The sequence below is a fragment of the Stegastes partitus genome, unplaced genomic scaffold, assembly GCF_000690725.1.
Source record: "Stegastes partitus isolate 25-593 unplaced genomic scaffold, Stegastes_partitus-1.0.2 Scaffold289, whole genome shotgun sequence".
In the NCBI taxonomy this organism is placed as follows: domain Eukaryota; kingdom Metazoa; phylum Chordata; class Actinopteri; family Pomacentridae; genus Stegastes; species Stegastes partitus.
The window spans coordinates 23,886-47,056 of NW_007578020.1; the positions used below are offsets into that span (position 1 = coordinate 23,886).

Sequence of the window (23,171 nt, forward strand, 5' to 3'; positions counted from 1 at the left end):
CTTTCATGTGCTCACCTGTGTGAATTCTCAAATGATATCGGGCATGAAAGTCGTAAGTGAAATCATGCAAAAAGTAAATTGAGAGGAATTGCAACCTTTGCTTTGACTAATCATTTCTACAAACGTGTTCGCTTGAGTGAAAATAATGAAGCTGCATTTCTATTTGACAATTTAAAGTGAATATAAACAACATGGGTGCTGGACAATATGCATTCTGTTGGATGAGGAGACCAATAATGCTCTCATTCTGTTCCCATGAATGTGAAGCCACAGCCAGCAGGTTGTTAGCTTAGCTTAGCACAAAGACTGGAAACAACAGCATCTGCACCTCTAAACTCAAAGCTCTGTGTTTAACCTGTACAAAAACCAAAGAGTAAAACTATAAACACACCACGTTCTGACTGTTTCTTCACATGTTTGAGTCTCTGCTGGTTGTCCAGAAGCTGCCAACTTTATGTTGGTTTTCTATGGATTAATAAGCAACATACAGTTTGTTAATTAGAGGCACAGGTGAGTGGATTTTATGTATGGAGCCACTTCAGCTGTGTTAAGTTAAGCTTAACGCTATGTTCACTTGAGAGTAGTAGTAGGGCTTTTCTCCATCAGCTCTGTGCCAACAAATAAGCATTTTGCTTAAAATGTCAATCTTTAGCTGCAGAGCACCTTCCTCACAAAGCTGCGAGTCAGCCTGTCATGATCGCTCAGACTCAAATTACTTCAACTTATACCCTGTGCAAGCACTTAATAAGCGGTGATCCGTTGACGGGAGTGATCATCGGGGATCCAGTATCGTGTGTAACGTGCAACCGTAATTATCAAGCTTGCTCACTTTAATCTCTAATTCGAGGTGCCATTGTGTTTACACACAGTAAGTAGAAACTTGGCTCGGCGGAGCCGCTTGGCCCATCTGTGGCTGTTTGTGATCTGCGGTGAATGGCTTGGATATTGGGAATGAATAGACTTCATCCCGAATCCTGGCAGCAGCGCTCCCCAGGTGTAGCTGAGAAAACCTGGAGCCTTCCCAAGTTCAGATACCTCTCTCTCTTTACGTGCCAGAAATCAAGGTGTGTGCGGACACAAAAGATGTGAGGCTGGTAGCTGAGCCTCTGAAAGGTGTTTACACAGGAGTTAAGTAGGGTTGTTCCTGACTAAAGACATTCTCGGCTGGCAAACAGTCGGTGGATATTATTTACAAATCAAGAGGTCAACTTCATAAACAAATATGCAATACTGCTTCTTATTCATGCTGTAGGTGCCGTGTGTGTGAAGAAGTCTGTAAATACCGCTGTCATGCCAATGAACTGTTCCTGAAACTAACAATCCAACCATCTGTAAAGTCTCTGCACTGATTAAAGTGGACAAAATCACCTTGATATTAGATAAACTAAAGCTCTTTTACATTCAAGCATATATTAAGAACGGCATTTTGCACCTTTCAAATGTGAGTGAGTGAGCGGACTTTGCATGTTAAAGACGGGTTTCTGTGACAATAACTAAACGTTTTGATAATCTCCAAATCTTATGCAATCAAATGCGTAGGAAGAGTAAATATTTTTCAGGAGCGGGCCTGCCAAAGAGTTCAGATTACTTGCGAGAATGATTGATAGTTTGCCAATTGATTTATGGTGCTCAATATGATATTTTGCAAAGTGATTAAAGGTTTCGTCTTCAGCTTTCAGATGTCTTGTGAAATCGCCTACAGCGGTTATATTCGCGGACAAATTCACTTCATCGTGAACTGCAGATGAACTCACCTCCGCACATGTGGTTTAGGAGAAACCGATCGCAGTTTCTCGCAAAAGGCAAGACTGGACTGATATTTAACTTCAACAGACGATCTTTAGCCAGAATCTGTAAAACAGGAAGCCGTTTCTGTGGCGCGTGATGCATTTCTGACAGGTGGAATCAACACAGTAATGACAACGTATGAGCATGTGAGTGGACTCGATTAAAACGCAGGAAAGTCTGAGCCAGGTTGGATGATAAACATTTGAGCTGAGTGCAGCAGCAGCGGTGGTCCAGATCGTTTGCTCAAATAAAAAAAAAACTGAATCTATTAAATACTCCATCATGAAGGCATTATTTTCTCAAATCAGCCAACGGAGTGAAATCTAGCTTGCAAAGTATTCAAAATGTGTGTGCACTTAGCAGGTGGTGGTGCTAATTTAACTTGTTAGCGGTGTCCTGAAAGTTTGTTTTCTGTGTGCATTTTGATCTACAACAACAATCTATAGTTTAAAAAATAATAAAAAATACACCAAATACGTCAAAACTTTAAAGTTTATTCTAGGAAACAAAAGTTGCCGTCCAACACGAGGCCCACTTGTGGTACCCCAGTAGCTGCTCTAGGTGCTTTCAGTCGTATCACATGATCTTCCTCTGCAGGCGGAGCTGCCCCTGTGGTGAGCCTGTTATGTCAGCTATGTCAACTGTACTTAAGCGCAACACTTAAGTACGCTTAAAGTCTGCTTAAGTGTAATACTTTTGGCAAATGTGCTTAGTTACATGTAAGCAAACTGGTTTAAAATGCAAAAAAAAAAAAGAAAAAGTTTGGACTTTGCTGCTTCAGACCAACGCATGGCTTTGTTGCCATTCTGGAAATAAACTGTCACTGGTTGTAGGTATTTTATCATACAGTGCAGTCCAGCTCAGGCTGACCTCAGTCTGCACAAACACCGACTGTGTGGTGCTCTGAACGCCCACAGAGGAGAGGCTGTCACACCAATCATAAATTAAGACACCGAGATGAATAATCTCTGTGAAACCTGAGAGGGAATTGTGAATCAGTTCAGTATGTATTGCCATGCTGCCCTCTCTCTCTCTCTCTCTCTCCCTCTCCCTCTCTCTCTCTCTCCCTGCTGATGGGAGGAGCGCAGCTCCTCTCTGTATAAGAAGTGTTGAACGTTCAACAAGGGATTTTACACAGCTACTCAGGAGAAACGAAATGATCTGCCCTGGAGCCGCAGCAAAATGCTGGATGGACACCTACTCCTGGGATGGTTATCGTTCACAGTCATAGTGTATCTCCTCAGCCTACCTGGACCCTCCGCGGCTTATTTCGGGTAAGAGACTCTGATTTGATTGACAGACGCGCTCCGGTGCTGCCTTCATTGATCTGATTGGTCGCTGAGGCAGGTATTTATCGTGATCATTTTTTCTCTCTTAGCGCACAGAAAAAAAAGTAAGCTCAGGATAATTCAAACGTGTTTTCTGATTCGTGTTGACTGTGCGGGTCAGAGAGGTGTCACCCTGAAGGCCTCCAGCTGCAGCAGGTTGTCTGATCAGATCTCACACTCCTTAAAAAACAAACTATGCGCGCGCTCCCACCGCAGCATCTATTATAGGTGTCCGTGCGCAGCCCCGCAGTAATGTTGGCCGAGCAGGACTTCATTCTCTCCCTGACAATTGAGCCAGCGCCCACTGCAAAGTTTTTGAATGGCAGGTAGCGGTCGAGTCGCTTATTTTGCTGAAACACTTGTAAAATCATATCCTCAGTCGACTCTGCGAGCGAGCAGCGAAAGGTGAGTGTGTGTGTGTGTAAAAGCCTCAGACTGAACAGCTGGTAACAATAAAGCAAAATCTGACTGACTGACTGAACTGGTGGCCGAAACGTCTGCTCAGCTTTGCACAGAAAAAAAAAAAGAAATCCCCCCCTCCCCTCCACTTCCAGCATAAACATCACACAACCCTGGCAGGGGCTTTTTCTGCTGCCTCCATCAGCTTTTTTTTTTTTTCTTCTTTCTTAAAAAGCACTTGGAGCACGTGTTAGGAAATTAATCAGAAGAATTTAGAGTTGCATGAATCATGTCATACTCACAATAATGTTTAATTTAGAAAGAGCACAAGGGTGTATATTTCAAAGTCAGCGCTGCCCAGGGAACGCCTCGGATTTTAGGTGTAGCCCACTATGACCTCCACTTCAATGTGGCTGCTAATGCTCTGAACTCTGGTTTGTCTGCTCACATGAAGTGCACTCTCAGCTTTCTTTTTTTTTTCTGTCTGAGCTACAGAAGAACATTTGCAGGTCTGGGAAGCTAAGGTCATTCAAATGAGGTCAGCATGTCAGCCGGGGCTCACCTGCAGCTCCACACTTCCAACCTGCAAAATGGGTGAAACAAGCAAGAAGTGCTTTTTTCCCCTCTCTACTATGTACAAAAATATCCCTGCTGATGGGTGTTGTTAGTGCTCCCCCCCAGCTGCAGACACACACACAGACAAATGGTTGTAGGCTGCAGAGTGATGACACTTGAAGCCTTTCCAGCAGAGTCAAATTTATGGTAGGTATGGGTGTTGTGCAGGATCCAGGAGTGTTAGGCGATCTGGGAACCGTTGTGAATCTGCAAGAGAGCACACAAAAAAATGTCCCCCAAGGGCCCGTTAGACTAGCGTGTCAGACCTGTCGACCCGCTGAAGTGGGTTTTATCTCCTGGAGGCGAGGGTTATCTCGCAGAGTCTCACGAAAGGAGACACTGAAACACTTCCAAACCTGTCCAAATAAACTGGATTGTTGTAATTTACACCCAGTTTGTTTTTTTCCTGGTCTCTGGGTGAATGCTGCTGCACCCAGCGGTTATTTATGGAAACTGGGTGATGCAAATACACCGTATGGCCCCTGTAATAGGCCTGTATGATGGAAACGTCTCAGCCCCTTCCTGAGCGAAGCGTCATCATTTGTAATGCTCATGCACGTATCAAGTACTTTCTCTGTCTCCCACTCGGTCTTTGGTTTCAATTCAGTTCTAAAATTGTATTGGAGGGACAAATGTAACCCCGCTCTCTGTTTCGGTCTCCCTTCCTGTTGCAGTGTCGCTCTTGGCAGGCGGTCTGCATGAAGTCTGACAAGCCAAATTGGCACCAACATCAGACTTAATGGTCCTAATGGTAATGCATATTTACTTATTCAGTTAGCACTTGTTTTCAATTCCCTCTGTCAGTCTGTTCTCTATCTGTGGCCTGTGTGGCGCAGAGAGACATGTGGTATTACGATACTGGGGATTTATTATTCTGTGGCCCTGCGAGAAGGGGAATATGAATGAGTGTCAGTGAATGATTTAGCCCTGCAGCTGAGGAACATGAAGCGCACTGAAAGAGCCTGCACAGGTGACACAGACACAAAATGTGACTGCAACCCGTGGCCAGCTTCCCAGAAACTCGACACCAGTGACGCTCCGGCACAGTTCCTCGCTCGGCTTTGACTGGGGGGACACACTAACAGAAACCTGTTCAAATAAATATTCCACGAGCACGAGGCATCCTAGGGCCTCCTGGGTACTGATTTACTCAAAATAGAGGGTCAATGTTGCATACCCAATTTCCAGAGTGCGGTGGAGCGTAAGTGTAACATAAACACAATCTCTCCTGCCCATAGTCTGCTCAGCCGAGGGTGGGGTGGGATTCCTGGCGTAGTCGAGCACCCGCTTAAATTGTCATCCTTTGCCACAAGAATGTGAACACTCATTTGCTTTCCCTCAGCCTGTTATGGCAGGTGCTGGTTCTGCTAAATCCGTTATCATTAGAGTTTGGATCGAAGATGCTCGCCGGGTTTTCCGTCCTGAAGGGTTCCAGCACCCTGATGAGATATTGTATAAACTGTGGGTGAGGGAAGTGACTTGTTTGCTCAGTTCGGCCCGTCGGAGCGCGCTCTCAGACAGCTCTGTTGGTTTAAATTTGAGTTTTGGTAAAAGGCATGTCATTCTGTGGTCTTGTAAACTGTGCTGAATGTGAGTCTTTACACTGAGTCAAGAGTTTGTTTTTATTTAGATCATGTGCGACATATACAGGAAGGCTGCCCACAGTCATGCAACTGGGATTTACCAATCACAGAGGCACCGCAGCATCCGGAAGAAGCAAATATAGCGGTTGCTATTACTCGCTATTTAATTGCCGCGATATCCTTAAAGAATCTATCATCGGTTTGCTCCTGAAGCCCAGCCGATGCCCTTTCAGATGGTATTATTGTTTTCAGCGCTCCATTAAGGGAGGCAGCGTGCCAAAAACAACAGGATAACAAATGGGATGTGTGTAAATTTATTGAGGAGGAGTGATTTTTTAGTATGTGGCAGTAAAAGGTTTTTATCACTTTGCTGAGTTAGTTCCTGGTGTGTATCAAACAGCTGTGCGTTTTAAAGGAGCCTCATTTCTTTAGCACGGCACAAAAATGTTACAATCTGTTGCTGAAGCGGCTCCATGTCTCCATTTCCTCTGGTTCCCTCCTCTTTCTCCCCTCCTGTCTTCTGGCCTGCCTGCCTCATGTGCGTGCCGGCATCCCTGCAGTGGTTTGTGGGGAGCTGCTGGGTGATTACCACTCATTAGAAGGAGCAGAGTTAGTGTGGGCTCAGGCTGGCGTTGCCTGGCAGACAGTGGTGGCAGGCGTCTCATTACCAGGCCTTAAGGACTGATTAGCCCTGACGTGCAGCAGGGCGGGGAGCACCGTTGATAGAGGGATTTCCCAACTTCATAGGATATCCTGTGGCTACAGCCACACCTCAAAGGGTATCACTTTAGCATGAGCCAAGAAGATAGGATTCTCTCAGCACTGGCGCTGTGAAAGTGTAGTGTGGTGAGATCACGCAAACCTGGAGGCTTAGATAACCGACCGCATGGCCTCTTAAAAGAGAGAGCTTTGTTTTCTTTATATTTCTGTTTGATACGTCCAGATTCGAGCTCAGCCACGCTGTGCTTTGGGTTCTCTGCTGTCCGACGGCCGTCTGCAGGGGCCTGCTACGCCCGCGGGCGCCACCGGGTGGTGCAGCATCTTCTGAGGATGGTTCTCAATCAGCACTTGGTAACTTTCCTGTGTAACAGAAGGAGAATGGGAAATGAAATGTGAAAACAATAAATGTCGAGGCAGCCAAGTCTGTGCAGAAATAATGAAGGCTGAATTGTGCTTAGTTGTGGTCAACCTGCGTCACGTGTATAAAACGTCCTTTAACTTGGAGCTACAGAGCACAAACTCACTTGTCTTTTTGCACATTTACATGTTTGCAAAGTGGCCGATGCAGAGCTCAGCTGCTGATTTTACAGGTTGAATCATCAAAGCTTGCAGAAGTTGGTGCACACCTTTGTTATGAGGGCTTCAGTGGTCTCTGTAGTGGGTTGTTATGGGGCTCATACTGTATAATAACACAGTGGTTCTGGATATTTTTGTAGATTACATGGTTTGGTGCGGCTTTTCAAATGTGTTTGGCATACTTACAATCTAAGGACGTACAGCTCTTGTGTCATCAGCGTGCCGAGGAGAGACCACAGCCGAGGCATGTTTGATCATGAAAGCTCCGGCTCGGTTCCACCGGTCAGCTGTGCACTTCATTGGCGGATCGTTATAAGATACAGAGAGGAAACTCCCGTCGAAAGGAAACTCTTGCTGGTCAAACTGCAAACATATGATGATCTTTGCAGATGGAGCCGGAGACATGGGCAATTTGCAAAACAGGAAAACTAATATAGACTCAAGATACTTTTAGTGGTCAGCCATTGATGAGATGATGCTAGTTAGTGCGACCGCTATGTCCTGTGTTTTCCATCCTTGACCACAGGCGAGTTTTCTCTGCCTGGTTTGTGGGGATAGAAGAGACATGGCACCTCACATGGGCCAAGATTAGCAGATTGACAAAACCCTCACTTTAGGCTTCGGCCTTCGAGGGAATATCTGCGTTTCTCATGTCCAACTAAAGGAAACTTGTCTTCGATTTGTTTTTAAAGTTCATCTGTCAGCAGCAGTCAACACATATCCATTTCAAATCTCATCCACCTGTTTGCAAAGACTCTTATAAAGGATGAATGGAAGCTGACCGTGCCTGTTCTTACTTTATCTTGACGGATATCTTGCATAAACACACTTCTTTAGAAGCCTGACCTGACGTGCTCTCGGATTCGCCACTTGAATGTGTGTGTTTGTCAAATGGGTGTTATTATATACACTAAGGTTCGCTCCGAAAGGCCTGTTTACCCACAAAGCCCGAGCATTAGCTTGAGAATGGACGCAGTAGACGTACGCCGACATGAATGGGCCAAGGCACGGCCGGCGTTTTGTGATTAACCCTGGAGGAGTTTTTGTTTCACTTTGACAATTTGCATGACTTTCGCCTGGTTTCTGCTGCTTTAATCATCAGGCAGTTGTCAGGAGGCACATTTTTTCTCTCTCTAGGCGATACGAGAGCACAAAAACACCAGGAAAATGCTACTGGGGAATATTTGTCAGGTGGGGCGAATTTCAAAAAAAAACTTTTTGTCTTTAGCTTTGAAAAGTGAGCTTTAATATTTTACAGGAGATTAAAAGGCTTCATTTTGGGTTCTCGCAGGCCTTTCAAGGAAAACCTAATCTTTCAGAAGTAAGAGTAAATAATGAACTGAAGTCACTGAGGCGTGAGTGGCGTTAAAATCAAACAGCCAGGTTTTTGTTTGGAGTTTGTGGTCTGACTTTGCATAAAACCTGACGCGTCTCGTCTCTGCACTTATTTAAATATCTTTGTTGAGCCGAGGTTAAAGTCAAACTGTCTCTCAACCAAACAGCCGCGGTCCGGCTCTTGTGTCAGCATGTGCGAACCGGTGCGAGCCGAGCGCGGTATGTGTGCGTGGACGTGTTTGGTGTGTCGGTGTGCTGGTACAGGGCTGCTCTGTGCCATGGTGTGGGCTAGAACAGGGGAGTCATGCGGACACTGCAGCGCGCCCAATCTGTGCCAGTCACACAGTGACTATAACTGAGCTGCTGACCTTAGAAGCCTTGAGTTCTCACATAGCAGTTAAACCTCTTACCATGCCCCACACTCCCATTTCCAAACCCGGGTCCTGTAGTCCTACCGCTCAGCTACCAGTGCTCGCAGTCACGGCTGTGGATTAAAAAAAAAAAAAAACTAAACAGACTGAACTTTTTCTGTCTGTGTGAAAAATTTAGCTTAAATACGTCTCGCACCGTGTCATTTAAAATATCAAGAGACTGCATGTACAGGCCCTGATCAGCCAATTAGTGGGAGTAGTCTGACTTGCCCTGTGTGGGTTGTAAATGACCAGAAGGGACAGCAGATGACATAACTTTGGGTCATATCCTGTTAAGTCATGCAAGATAGCGGACTTTCCCCCCTCTCATTGTGAGCGGCGGTGCTTCTAGACGTTGCATGACATTCCCACTACGCAGAAAGGCTCATTACTCAACTAATATGACTTACTAAGTCCCAGGCCAGTACCACTTTGTTTTCAAAGTCGTTTTGTCATGTTACTGTACTGTGTCAGTCACAGCTTGTTAGGAGTAATCACAACACCCAGCGCTTTCAACCGGGGACTAATCTTATCTTGGCCTCATACATAATCGTTTACTCTTTCCCCTATTTTTTAATGATTCACGGTACGGTAACAGTATCACTACGGAGGAAACGTCCCAGTTCTTCTGTTATAAACGTCCTGGAGGTGGACAATAGCCGGGAGACGCCGTGAACCAGAGAGTCACTTGACACTGATTCATGGTTTCTTCAATTATTCAAGTCTAAGCTGTGGAGCACAGTGTCAGCCATAGTTAGAGTGGGCCAGAGGGAAAACACCACACACGCTCACATTCCTACTACCTCTGGCATGGCCCGGGCTGTGATACACCAGATGGGACTTGGGCAGGGTGGTCTGAAGTTCATCCAACATTTCTGAGAAAAGCACACAATTTCCCCCCCAAAAGGAGCATTTTAAATGCCGCGAAGGCAGGAGGGGAAAAAGTGAAAGAGAGAAAAGGAGATCAGCGACGGCGAGGGTAATTTCCTAGAAAAACTCAGTGTTTAATTTAATGAATAATACCATTTTTTATGGTACGCAGATGAGTCTCAGGTGAACGCAGCAGTTTGTCTTAATGACGGCCGAACCGGTCCAGGACACATGTTCGCGTCCGTCATTGTCTTGCGCGGCTTCGGCTCGCAGACAGCGGTGGTTTTGTCTGGAGCGGGCTTTGTTTTGAGCCAACAGCTGGGCCAAATGATTGACGTCCGTTTAGAGTAATTGACCGGTGGGAATAGGGGAAGTTCTAAGAACAGGAAAAAAAGAGGAGAAGGAGCGGGGAGGAGGGGGAGGCTGGTTGTGATCGAGGAGACACCAGACCACACAACCTGCAAGTTCAGGCTGATGGAGAAATTGTGGCTTTTGTGCTTTTTTTTCTGCCTGGGCGCGTTCAGCCACGACTGCCTCTCGTAGGTGTTGACTTAAGGTTGTAAGTGCACACGGATGCACATGTACATGGTAAGTGCACACACACAAACCCGCCCGGTCTGTTGTGGCGGATAAACAGACGCTGGCTGAAAATCGCCAAAAAAACACTTTGCTTGAAAACTTCTTGCGGTTTGTTTTTCTTGCACTGATGTTGCTCAACAGGTGGAGATTGCACACGAGTCTGTAATATCGCTTGTTTACTGAATCTGGATACCTTCTGCTATCTCCTGTTATCTTTTCAAGCAGAAATCTTAACTAAAAAAACAAAAAAAAAACAGCATCCACAGAGATCTGCAACTAGAGCCCTGCATGATTTATTAACCATTTCAGGCTCGATCACATTTCAACAACAGAATATTTAACTTGTTTTTATCAATAATGGACTTAAGTGAGCAATCAATTGTAAAGTTTACAGCCTGGACTGCTTTAGCCTCTTGAGATTAATGTACACACACACGGACTGAGCCGCCTTTGTTCCTATACGTCTGTCTGAGTATATGAATAACACCAGCAGTCGCAGCGCTGTGCAGTCTGTACTTGCAGCAAGTGCTTTGTTTATGCCAAGAAAGTCAAAGTAATGGTGACGTTTGTTAGTATCATGGCGCTTCTTTAACTATTTACATACCTAGCTAATGAAGAAGGAGCACAAACAACCAGCTGAGGGTCACTTCCACCTGAAGCCAGAGAGGGAGTGATGATGGCGAAGTTTGGAGCTGGTCAATGATTTCCTCCAGGGATCGACTCCGAGGCTCCGCCGCGTGAAATGAGCCGTTTTCGCCGAAGCCTCCCGCCGCATTGGAAAATGTATATAAAGTAAATGTCACGGGCAATGGGAGGCGCTGACAGGTAGAGAGAAAGGACTAAACAAACTCCAGGGTTACTAAGTGAAAGACAGCGAGAGGAGGAGGAGGTGCAGCAGCAGCAGCGTGAGAGTAGGTCAGCGATGTCTGCGAGGAGTCGGTACAGGCCAAGTGTGTGAATGGAAAAAGCAAAGCTGAGCAAACATCAGCAAGAATCCCACCTCGCATAGGATAATAATGAGTTTTATATGTTGGTGTTATATTCCATGTGTAATTGGTGTTGCTGTGCCAACACCTCAAACAACACCTCAAACAAAAACACCTACAGAAAACGGTCCACCATGTGAAAACACGTGTTCCTGAATCAGTAGATACTGAGCAGGAGCTTCACTTCAAATCACGGTTTGTGATATTCTGTTTTTGGCACCGATATGACACCTGTTGTTCTGAAGTTTTAACTAGTGGCCTTATTAATGTGAATAAATCATTTGTTTTGTCATGTAGCTCAGTTACTAGCCACACAAAGCTGGAGTTAGTAATCTGTGAAATGCTTTTCCTGGATATTCTGTGAGCCAAAAATATTTTATCGATATATTCAAGCACAAAAATCCCAACATTTTCTGAAATCTCTTTTTTTTTGTGCCATTTTTTACTCGGTAGTTAAAATTGAGAGTGACATGAAATGTAGGGAGGAGAGCAGGGGAATGACAGTCAGTATAAATCTTTGTTTTTTTCTTTCTTTTTGCCTTTTTTTTTGCCTTTATTTATTACTGTAGCGGAGAGAGACTTGTGGGAAAGGAAAGCAAGCGGATGACACACAAACTGGGAACTTGCAGCTCGAAACGTGCTGAAACCATTTGGCTGTTGAGTCGACAAAAGTCTGAAAAGCTGCCGTGTTCCTTTTTTTTTTCATTCACTTTTTCACTTTACTTCATTGATAAATCAAAACAGGATGCAGCATTAGTGATCCGTTAAGTCATCCCTACACAGGTTTTTGTTCTTTCCCTGAATCCTGGAGGTCACATCAGTCTGAAGAGGATCAATATTTCATAGAACTATCAGATTCACTGAGCTGTCGGAGAAAACAACAGACTTTCTTTCGACATTTCCTCTCCCCATTGTTAGAAGAAAACACCAGTGATTTCCAGAATATTTCGCTTCGTAATGATTTGGGGGGATTCAACCAATGAACTGTTGTCCAATTCTTTTTTCCTCTAAGTGAGTTGAATGAGTTCATTCCTCAGCAAACAGCCGAATGATAGTTTTTTTGTTTTTTTGCAGATCACCATATTGGAATGTGTGACTCTTTTTGTGTGACAGCAGGGGTCACAGTCTTGCATCCAGTCAAAATATTATCCTCCAGCAAATTCAAACGAGATTAAAAATCATCAACTCTTCACTTGCGAATGGTTAAAAAAGTAAATCCACTTGTCAATAGTAGTTTTTTTTTTTTTAAACGACAGAAGCAATTGAGGCCGCGTACATCTGTGATACTATTTGACTGCTTTCTGGTCTACCACAGAGTGGAAACATCGGCCCGGCCAGTAGATCCTCTTCTCTGGAGATGTGAGGAAGTATTTCCCTGCTCTGGGCTCCACACGTAGCCCTCAGGCTGTCTTTGTGACTCGCTAGAAATATGCCTTTGTGTAAAAAAGCCACAGAGACAGTAGCGCTAGATCAGTGTCATGTCATCTTTGGCCTCCCTCCAGACCATCTTTTTGTCTCAGACGTCACACAGACGGTTGAGGCCTGTCACTCTAATGGCCTCTTGTCTTGGCAGGCATGCGGGCTTTTGGAAGAGCCGACGCCGATACGTGTTACTATGCGTGTCTGTCCGGAGGAATGTGCGCGTCATGTCGGTGGTATTGGGTAAATTAAGACCACCGTTTGGCAGTTGGGCGTCTTTTTAAACCCACACATGGTGCAAATTCAACAAATATTTGTGTCTTTTTCAGGCATATACAGTAGTGGACTGCTTCATTTTCTTTATTAATCTTCCCCACTGATGTTTGAAATGCTCTCAGACAGGTGCTCCACGTGGCGCCATCACTCAATCCCCGGACTGCTCGCTTGCCAGAGAAATGTTGTGGAACGGTTGTCAGTCAAACGCATACCGGGTCAGACGGACGTGTTTGTTTTGGGGCTTTGAGCGCGTTCCCTCGGCATCGTCATCACAACGTTTTTTAACAAAGCATGAAACAATTAAGTGGAAAATGTCGGCGTTGTCATGCGTTGCGTAAGCCTTGTTCTGTGCGCCTCAAACTACACTTTTTAAAAAATTCTCTAAGTGTGTCGGGAGAGCAATTTCTGTCAAGACGCAGCTTGCCAGGTTTCCATTTGAAATTCATAGCTGTCAGACGAGTTAAGAAAAAGGCAAACACGCTTTGTAAAGTGGAAGCCGTTTCACCCAATCTGAGAGCAAACCCTCGCGACTCCTTTTTTTAGATTCCCAACCAGAATGCAAATATCGCGTAGCATCTGCGAGCTATTAAGTCCGCTGATATGAAGCTGAGGGCTCGGGGGGAAACATTTCAGTCAGTTATTGGACTTAATAAAACAAATCTCTTGTTGAAGAACTCCCGTGACCTTCTGTGAGAGGCCGGAGTGAATATGAGTGGTGACAGAATCCTCTCTGACAAGCAGTAATGACGTCTAACATGCAAGTAATGCGGATCGACACTTGTGATGCATTAACTAACCTGGTGCGGACATCCAGCAGATGCTCTGCACCTTTACAAAAATATTATACGGTATTTTTTTTATTTATACCGCTTGGCCGTATTTAACTACGTGGCAGGATTCCCATTCGCTGCGGCTGCTCTTCACAGTCGTATACTTGGACTTCTTTTAATTTGCTTGGCTTTGTGCGGACTTTTTACAACCGGGGCAGAAAGAACAACAATTCACGATTGTTGTCTCGCTTAATGTGCACATTTTTAGTCCAGGTTTACGTTGAAATGACGTGAAATATGACAGGTTGTGTTGTCATTTTAAATAATAGACTCTGATTGTGTCACTTTTCTTTCAAACTAAAAGAACTTGTCCTGCCGGTAGCTGTCATGTCTATCCATCAGTCAGTGCATTTTTACAAGGATGGAGAATCAACACTTCAGCCTGCAGTTTTAATCCTTCATCTTCATCAGAGTCATTGATCAGCGAGGTGTCAATTCATGCACACGAGTCGTTTAGAAGTCCTGCAGCGACACGCGGGCCTGAGGACTTTGTGAGTTCTGTAAATCCATTTATTCTTCAGTTTCACTTTAAGGGTGTAAAGGAGGCCAGAAATTACACATAATGAACAAGTACGGTGCCAATCCTGTCAGTTGGTGTGACCAAAATGGTCGCAGGCTGACAGTCGTGTCCCCTGTGTGTGTGTTTATGAAAGTAATGCTCTGCTTTCCCCATCACAACCTCAGAACGCTGGTCGTAGGTTTTGCCAGCTATGTGGTAGTCCCCGCTTTGTGTGTTTTATATACGCTTCCCTTAAATAAACTGACGAAAGGAGTGCGAGTCTACCACATGTTCTCCATACCGTGTTTAGAACTGAGACTTCTGCTTGTTATATTTCGAACGGATTGCTGCTTCAAGACCCTGAACGCTGGACTTTTGTTATGAGGATTCTATAATGAGAGTGTAAATCCTGCTGTGTGATCATGTTTAAATCTACACAACGCTGCTGTGAGCGACACCCCTCCCTCAGGACACGATATAAATATTAAACCAAGCATCTGCTGGCTACTGTTTCACATGCATGTGGCATGACGGTCACGTTCACAGCGTGCCTTTGTTTCAAATATGTCCCATCCCAGCCGAACGCGTTGCTGCTTAGAATACACTTTTCAATCTTAAAATACTGTTAAATCCTGTAGTCAGCGAGTGGCTGCTGCTGCTGCTGCTGCTGTGGTCTGACTGCTCTAAAACAGCGACAAAATAGTGTCAGGAACTTTATGAGAAGGAAGAAGTTTTCCACCTCTGCAGAGAATTTGCTCTCCACTGAGACACGCCTGTGCTGGAGGTTGATCTCAATCTCCAGCAAATGTTGAATTCCCCTGAACATTAACCACCGAACAGCTGAATTCATTTGAACATTAACCAAACTTTTGAGCATTATATGCCCCAGCTGTGCTTCCTGTTCTGTTTATGTAGTATATCTTTGCAACTCTTATTGTTTATCCAGGAAGGTCAGCATCCTGTGCTTTATTGGATACTTTATCAAGACGTATCCTCTCCCTCTCTGTGCGCCGTTTCAACCCACCCGCCTGTGCCTGTGATCTCTCCTTCTAGGTTGACAGGTAATGAACCGTTGTCTATCCTGCCACTGAACTCTCTACCAGAGGAGAACGTGGGCAGGGCCCACTACAAGCTGTGCGACCGGCTCAAACTGGAAAAGAAGCAGCGCAGGATGTGCAGACGAGACCCGGGCGTGGCGGAGACCCTGAGAGAGGCCATCACCATGAGCGCCCTAGAATGCCAGTATCAGTTCCGCTTCGAGAGGTGGAACTGCACCTTAGAGGGGCGCCACCGAGCCAATATACTAAAAAGAGGTACGGACAGACGAATGTGTTTTCCTTGGAAACAAATCTGATATGTGCATTGTGCTTACTGCCTGTCTTTTTCGCCTCCAGGATTTAAAGAGACAGCCTTCCTGTATGCCATCTCCTCAGCCGGGCTAACCCACGCGATGGCCAAAGCCTGCAGCGCGGGACGCATGGAGCGCTGCACGTGTGACGAGGCCCCCGACCTGGAGAACCGCAAAGCCTGGCAGTGGGGAGGCTGCGGAGACAACCTCAAGTACGCCAACAAGTTTGTCAAGGACTTCCTGGGCAAACGCTCCAACAAGGACCTGCGTGCACGCGTGGACATGCACAACACGAACGTGGGCATGAAGGTGAGCGACACCATCACACTGCACCACGGGAAGTGAAGCGTCCAGTGTTTCTGGAGCTTCAGCCTCCGTACAGACAGAAAGTCGGAATGTCTTCTGCAGCACGGTTCAACATTCTTGCTTTAATCTGTTTCTTGTGAGTCCCCCAGCCACATGGAAGTACAATACTTCACTGGTTATCATCGCTCGTCTGTGACAGCAGCCGTGTTTTATAGCTAACAATTTGTCCAAAGCCTTAAACCATGACTCAGCGTGACAGCTGTTCATGTACACAAAAGTTTTAGGGAGTTACACTCGAAGATAATCGCGCGATAATGTCACAGCCGTATATTTGCCACAACTGTCAGTTTAATTTGCCTTTTATTAAAGCAATAATTTCCACCAGTGAAAACAAAAAACACTTGAGTTACAGCGAGCACATGAATCTAACTCGTTAAGAAACCGGTCTGAACGAGGTCGCAGGTCACAGACGGATGTGCTGCTCCCACGAAACGGCCAAATGGTGGGAAATCTGTAATTATGCAAGACTGGGCGCAGATGTGTAGACAAACAGCAACATAAAGCACCGATTTGTTGTTCACCTTGACCTGAATATACCGTCATATCTTGAGTTTAAACATCACAGCGCTGGTAAGACGAGGAGCTCCGTCTGAATATATAGTTTAAAGAGGAATTTAATACTGATTGAGTTAAAGAAGGGGCTCCTGGAAGAGTGGAAGCATCTCCAAGAAACCTAAACTGATTAAAGTAATTGCTACTGTAAATCTGGTAAAATCCGAAAGCGCTCATTAGCCAATATTTGGTTTAGTGTCTCAGATTAGATAGGCAGCGACTCTCATTTGTTCTCTGGCGCGATTCAGCCATTGTTTGTGGTGAGCAAATATGGGTTTTTCATCTTGGACGTGTTTTTTTACAGCGAAATCAAGGAGAAAAAAAAGGGAAAAAAACGAAGAGGGAATGGTTTTAATCTGTCAAGCCAAAGTAAACTAAAAGTCTGGAATATGTTTCTCTTACTCTCCTTCTCTCCGATTCTCGCCGTTTTCATTTTGGTTTCAAAATGAATTATGGCAGAGGCACACTTCCCAAATGTTAGCAGACACAAAACTCTCCCAGAAGACCAATACGTGCTCTTCCTTTTCAGCTTGGCTCTACAAAATCCAATCTCTCCGGAGATTTTATTTGTGATAAAAGATTTACAACATTGTTTTTGCTCCCTTTTTTTTTCCCCCCTCCGCTAAATGCACATGTAGTGAGGTGTACCGCCGCGTTCGCTCAAGACGAATTCCCACACGGAGGACGAGGCTGGAATGTGCTAGCCTCTGCATCCCCCCGACATTTTAAAAGCTGACCTATCAAATTTTCTTGACCTGCTGGTGTGATGAATATGCACTTCCTGCTCCCCGATCTCTTTCGCAGTCTGAGAAAGAAATGTAGAGTCTATCCAAACCCCATCGAAGACAATGTGTTATTGTCATTGATTCTCGCGCACGTACTGCTTTAAACATTGTGGTCGATGCAGAAATGAACTCTGGCTGACCGCTGAGGGGTCAAGTAGTGTTAAAATAACGTGTTGTGGTCTGTTCGGCTGACAGTCTCTGTGTTTTCATTTACAGTTATGTCCGATTTAGTATAAGAAAAAGCCGTCTGTGCTGCTCCGTCTTTTCCCAACTGTTTGCATGACTTCACTCTGTGTTATGACAGAATGACCACACTGGAAGATTCGGTCGATCCGCTCCGGGTTTAGAAAACACATTTACAGTCAAAGGACAATTATAGTGCCTGGTGTCCAAGTATTAAAGGCTTCTGGTTCCCATGGCTGTCTGAATGGATCGTCTTTGTGGGCACTTCTCAGCTATAACCTCCCCTCACTTACCATAATAACTGTAACTGAGTTTAATCAAAATTTCATCCGTGGTTATAACAAAATCAACCCTCCCACCAACTATTATTCACTTGATCTTTTATATGAAGTCTGAGACAAAGTCCTATATTGTTCTCCTTTAGTTCACAAGCAGAACCTTGGAGTTTCCCTTTTATTATGATATAAAAAGAACAATGAATGTAATAATTTCCCATTATATCTATATACCACTGGGCTCCACCCTGTTCATCTAATTATGAGCATATTTGGGTAAATTGGTTCTTTCAAGTGCTGCTTACCAAACAGAGGCTTGTTAAATTGCACAGCTTTCATTATGTGCCTTTAATGTTTCTCAGCAGTGAACAGTGTTGCTCTGTCTCCGACCAGGTAATCAAGGCTGGAGTGGAGACCACTTGCAAATGCCACGGCGTCTCTGGCTCCTGCACCGTCCAGACCTGCTGGAGGCAGCTCCTGCCCTTCCACGAGATTGGAAAGCAGCTGAAGTCGCGCTACGAGGCCTCCGTCAAGGTCGGCAGCTCCACCAACGAGGCCACCGGGGAAGGAGAGATCTCCACGGGCCGCGGCCAGCAGCAGCAGCAGCAGCAGCAGCCGCCGCAGCAGCAGCAGCCCTTACCCGGCCTCAACGATCAGATCCCCCGCACTATGGACCTGCTCCACATCGAGGACTCGCCCAGCTTCTGTAGACCCAGCAAGTACTCATCGGGCACTGCAGCACGCAAGTGCTACAAGGACAAGAACTGCGACGCAATCTGCTGCGGGCGAGGCCACAACACTCAGAGTCGGGAGGTGACCCGGCCCTGCCAGTGCCAGGTGCGCTGGTGCTGCTACGTCGAATGCAAGCAGTGCACACAGAGAGAGGAGGTGTACACCTGCAAAGGGTAAACCGGCCACCCGCCAGCGCCTTCAGTCAGCGGAGCGCGTGGAAGGTGGTTGTGTTGAAGAGGAGCGATCGTTTTGTTCTCATGCAAGGTTTTGCTTCCAGCGTCGGAACAGCGTTCTGCAAACAAAAGAGGAGCGAGCCGAGAAGCAATAAGCACTTTGAGGGATTTCTGTGGGTTGGGTTTCGGAGGTCCTGCAGAATGAAAACTTTCTCAGACAACTGGGTCAACATCTCAAGCTTTTTATCACAGCGTTGCCTTGAAGAGAGATTTTACTTTCCTTTTTTAAACAACATCCGTCATGAGAAAACAGCTTAGCGTCCAGTTAATGAGGATCCGACGTAAAGACAGCGACACCAACAGACTGACTTCTGGGGCTCTGCCCAAAGAGGAATGGAGTGTGTGTGTGAGTGAGTGTGTGTGTATGTCAACCTTTACATGTGTGTGTTTGTCAATCTTTACATGTGTGTGTTTGTCAATCTTTACATGTGTGTGTTTGTCAGCACGTGGTAGAAAGTGAGGCGGAGTGGAGTTCGAGTGACGACTTTTTATGGCAATGAAACCATATTCAGAGACTGCTAAAAAAACAAAAGACAGGGTGTAAGAATTACTCTACACGCACATATTTACACTCACACACATTGTGTGTTTGCATATGTATGTAAATAAATTCAGTTATATTGTAATGATATTATATAAGCCACTTATCTAACTATGTTAAAACAAACCACTAACCACACAAATGTTTTGTTGTTTGTGTGCTCGTTTCTCTTTTTGATTCATGTTGACAAGGCCCTTTGGAAAGCAGCACACTTGTGTCTGATGTCTTGCTGTGGATAATTTATAGATCCTTTGGGACTACTCCTTCACCGGGAGAAAAGAAATCTCATTTTTTCTTTTGTTTAATAATAATATAATATGAAGCTGTTAGTAAATGCATTAACAGAAAATAACTAAACCAGTCAGTTTAGGCTATTCTCGGCCTTGAGCGAAGCAGAGTTCAGGGAATAACTTAAACCACTATATCTGTTTGGATAAAATAGAAAGAAATTGTGCAAATGCAAACGTAATCCAAGTTGGAGATGACAGCGGCCTTGTTTTTATCAACAGGTGATCAGCAGACGGTCCACGTGTGACTCAGATCTAAATTTGTGGAGCTCTGTGGAGCTTAAATCTACTTAGAAGTTTCTTCTGAATACTTTGAAGTCGTAAAGAAAACTGTGGAGAACTGGAGGAATGTAACTCCCTACCATTTCATATCCGTCTTTTCCTCTTCAGCTGCCACGATCACATTGAGCCATATTCAACATATAGACACGCAGTGTGTACAGTTCAAACAGTACGGAGCAACCGAGGCTGGAATCTAACTTGTCTGCAGCTTAGCTCGAGTGGAGATGAAAGCAAAAGCCTCGTAGCTAATATAAATACATCTTATAAGACTAATATTTGTGTAATGTTCTGTAAATTGTGTCCAAATGTAAACCGAAGAGTTTCGCTAATCTGCTGTCTTCTCTCCGAAGTCAGTCGAGTTGCTTTTTTATACACGAGTTAATTTGCTTTTGCCTGGAATCGAGTGACAACGCAGCGCACCACGCATCGACAGGGACACGTTAAAGGAGCAGGTCGACGTGTTAGGAGTTGCTTTCGATGAGAAAGTCGGTGTTCTTTGTGTGAAAATCCGCCCATCAGCACCTTTAAAGCTCACCGGTTCACATGTTGCGTCTCGTTTGTTAACCACAACTTGTCATTTTTGCTCGTTTCGTACACATTAAACAAACAGTTTGGTGGTTAAAGGTGCTGGAAGGTGGATTTTGTTAGCCTCATTAGTTTATGCTAAGCTAACTAGCTGAAAGATATGATGTTGTCATCTAAAGCCCAACATGTCAAACTGTTTCCATAAAACATTCATACAATATTATGATAAATGCTTCTGTACACACCAGCGATGCAGACACTAACATGTCAGCGTATTCTCAGCACTTCTGGGAACACTATGTTATATATATTATAAGATATAGGACCCTATATGCCATATTTTACATTGGTGTGAATTAACTACTGAGTGAGGGACCCAGCTTTGTATTATAGCACCATTCACGCACTGAAGCCCAAAAGCCCTTTAAAGTATTTAAAGATCTGTATTTATGGATACAGTGCAGTGCAGAATCTTTTTTTTTCTTTTTTTAAAAAATGTAAATAGCAAAGGTTTCTTCTCCTGTGGTATAGAGACAAACGTGAGGCACATGTTCAACTCTCACAAGCATCTGAAGCAGAAAATTGACAGAAAATTTAAAAAAAACGGTCGAAGCATTTGTGGAAACAGATGCTTTTGCGCTCTAATCATCAATACTGCACATCCAGATGCTCTTAAAACTGACAGTTTAGTGCTCGAAAGTGATTATCGCAGCAGTTTAAACTAAAAACCGCCACCTCTGACGGCAAAATCACGCTTTAGGACGAGAACCCTGCGTGGCTTATTTGTCCTGAGGAGATGAATTCCAAGCATTTTGATATGAGAAGGCACGCCAAATAAAGACTGGTCAAAACATATACATAGAACTTTGCACGCTACATGGAAACCATAATAGCTATGCTGAGACTCAAAGCATAAATGCCTGCTTCCCACAGCTTCTGGTGTGTGCTCGCTCCACACACTGCTCGGCCCAAACACAGCGACGTTCTCTGCTGTTGAATGGATTTAAAACAGACATGACAGGAATACCAAATGCACGCAGAGTGCATTTTTGTTTGTTTATAGATTGTACATAGACCTAAAAAAATTTCTCCCAAGGAAGAGGAGCATGATGCAGCAGCAGCAGCAGCAGCCGGACGCTTTTCTAGATGTCACCGTATTGTCAAACCCAACACTCTGCACTGTTTAGTCGTCAGTGGATCATGTACAAAATTCTATTTTGTAGAGAAAAAAATGAAAGATAAATTATTTTTAAATATATTATGAGCATGTGTTTAGTGTAAATAACGTCAAAGTCTAAATTGATTTTATATCCTGTATTTTTTACTCTGTGTTTCTTTCGGGTGTTTGTTCCTTCTGGGGTGGAGGCTTCATGAAGCAGTGTATCCTATCAGCGTATTTCACTTCATATCTCAACGTCGTCTGTTATCTAAGCACTAACAAATCCTAACGAACTTAGAATCGACTCACCTGTAGCTGTCCTTTACTCATTCACACGACGAGACGTTTCTGAAAGTATTCAAACAAAATCACAGTCATCACAAATGTTTTTTTTTTTTTTATAGGATTTGATCTGTTTGTATAATCAACTATTTTTGTGAAAAGAGTCTTGACTTTGTAATGTTGGTTGCCGCCGCGTACACGGCGGTATGAGCTGATGGTTGCATCAGTGCGGACTGATTTCTACTCACCTTTGGGTCACTTTACATGTACACGTACTTTTTGTTAGGATTTGTGCTGTGCCTGTAAAACAAAGATAAAACACGCCAACCATGTATTGCCCTTTGTGATGATATTACACCAACAAAGCTTTGTCCATGTTCACTTATTCATGTCTTATGGGAACTCTAAATTATTTTCCTCTACCTCATGTGTATAGCTTGTAGGTATAAACAGATCACAAATGACTGGTAAGAATGTATTTAAGTTATTTAACATCTTTGTATAACAAAGGCGAAAAAAAAAATCTGAAATAATAAATGAATTTTTAAATTATTTCATGTGTAGTTTCATTATTCGGTGGAGCCGATCAGTAGATCACACCCTGAGTTAAGTCGTTAGGCGACGATAAAACTGAAATAATCATCTTTCGTTGGTCACGCTGTGTTGAAACAGTCAATCAGCAGAAGATTTATTGTAAACTGATTAATATAATGAGTCATTTATGAAATCAAAAGCCAAATATTAATAGTATTTGCATATTTTTTTTAAAGGTTTGCAGAAGTTAGTTTCAGATTTATTACTATACAAATGCAGCAATTTTAACAAAAACTGAAATTGTGAAGTTGGGCTTTAGAAAAGTAGAATGTGTTTGTTTTTTCTGAGATATAAACAAATTCACAACATTTGAGACATTTGTTATATTAACTAAATGATATTCAAAGGAATTGCTTGTTGCAGCAAATCTTCAAGTTTCCTCATAAATTTAAAAAAACAGCTTCTACAGCTCTATCAGGTGCTTTCCAGGCAGTGGTTTTGTTTTGCCAAAGTGACATAAAAAAGAAGAAAGAAGAAGTTTAGTGAAGTGGATCTGATAGGAGCACATCCAAAAGGATCACAACTCCTGGAAATGTATCAACAAACTCATTCAAGATCATCAAACTTATCTCAGGGTGAATCACACCTGAGTGTGGCTGTGGAGGGCCAGGTAGACATTAATCCAGGGGTGTCCAATCCTGGTTCTCGAGGGCCACAATCCTGCATGTTTTAGATGTTTCCCTCTGATTCAAATGATCAGGATCATTATCACGCTTGATGATGAGCTGATCATTTGAATCATGTGTGTTGGAAGAGGGGAAACATCTAAAACATGCAGGACTGTGGCCCTGGAGAACCAGGATTGGACACCCCT

At 44.2% G+C, this 23,171-nt stretch overlaps 1 protein-coding gene across 1 annotated transcript; it reads left to right on the forward strand.

Moving 5' to 3' along the window:
* The first annotated feature begins 2,925 nt into the window (after positions 1-2,925).
* On the forward strand, positions 2,926-22,315 carry wnt9a (wingless-type MMTV integration site family, member 9A). Its single transcript, XM_008282879.1, has 4 exons — positions 2,926-3,062; positions 15,267-15,526; positions 15,608-15,870; positions 18,116-22,315. Exons 1-4 carry the CDS (start codon positions 2,971-2,973, stop codon positions 18,629-18,631), a joined length of 1,131 nt encoding a protein of 376 aa, XP_008281101.1. The 5' UTR covers positions 2,926-2,970; the 3' UTR covers positions 18,632-22,315.
* Positions 22,316-23,171: the final 856 nt, after the last annotated feature.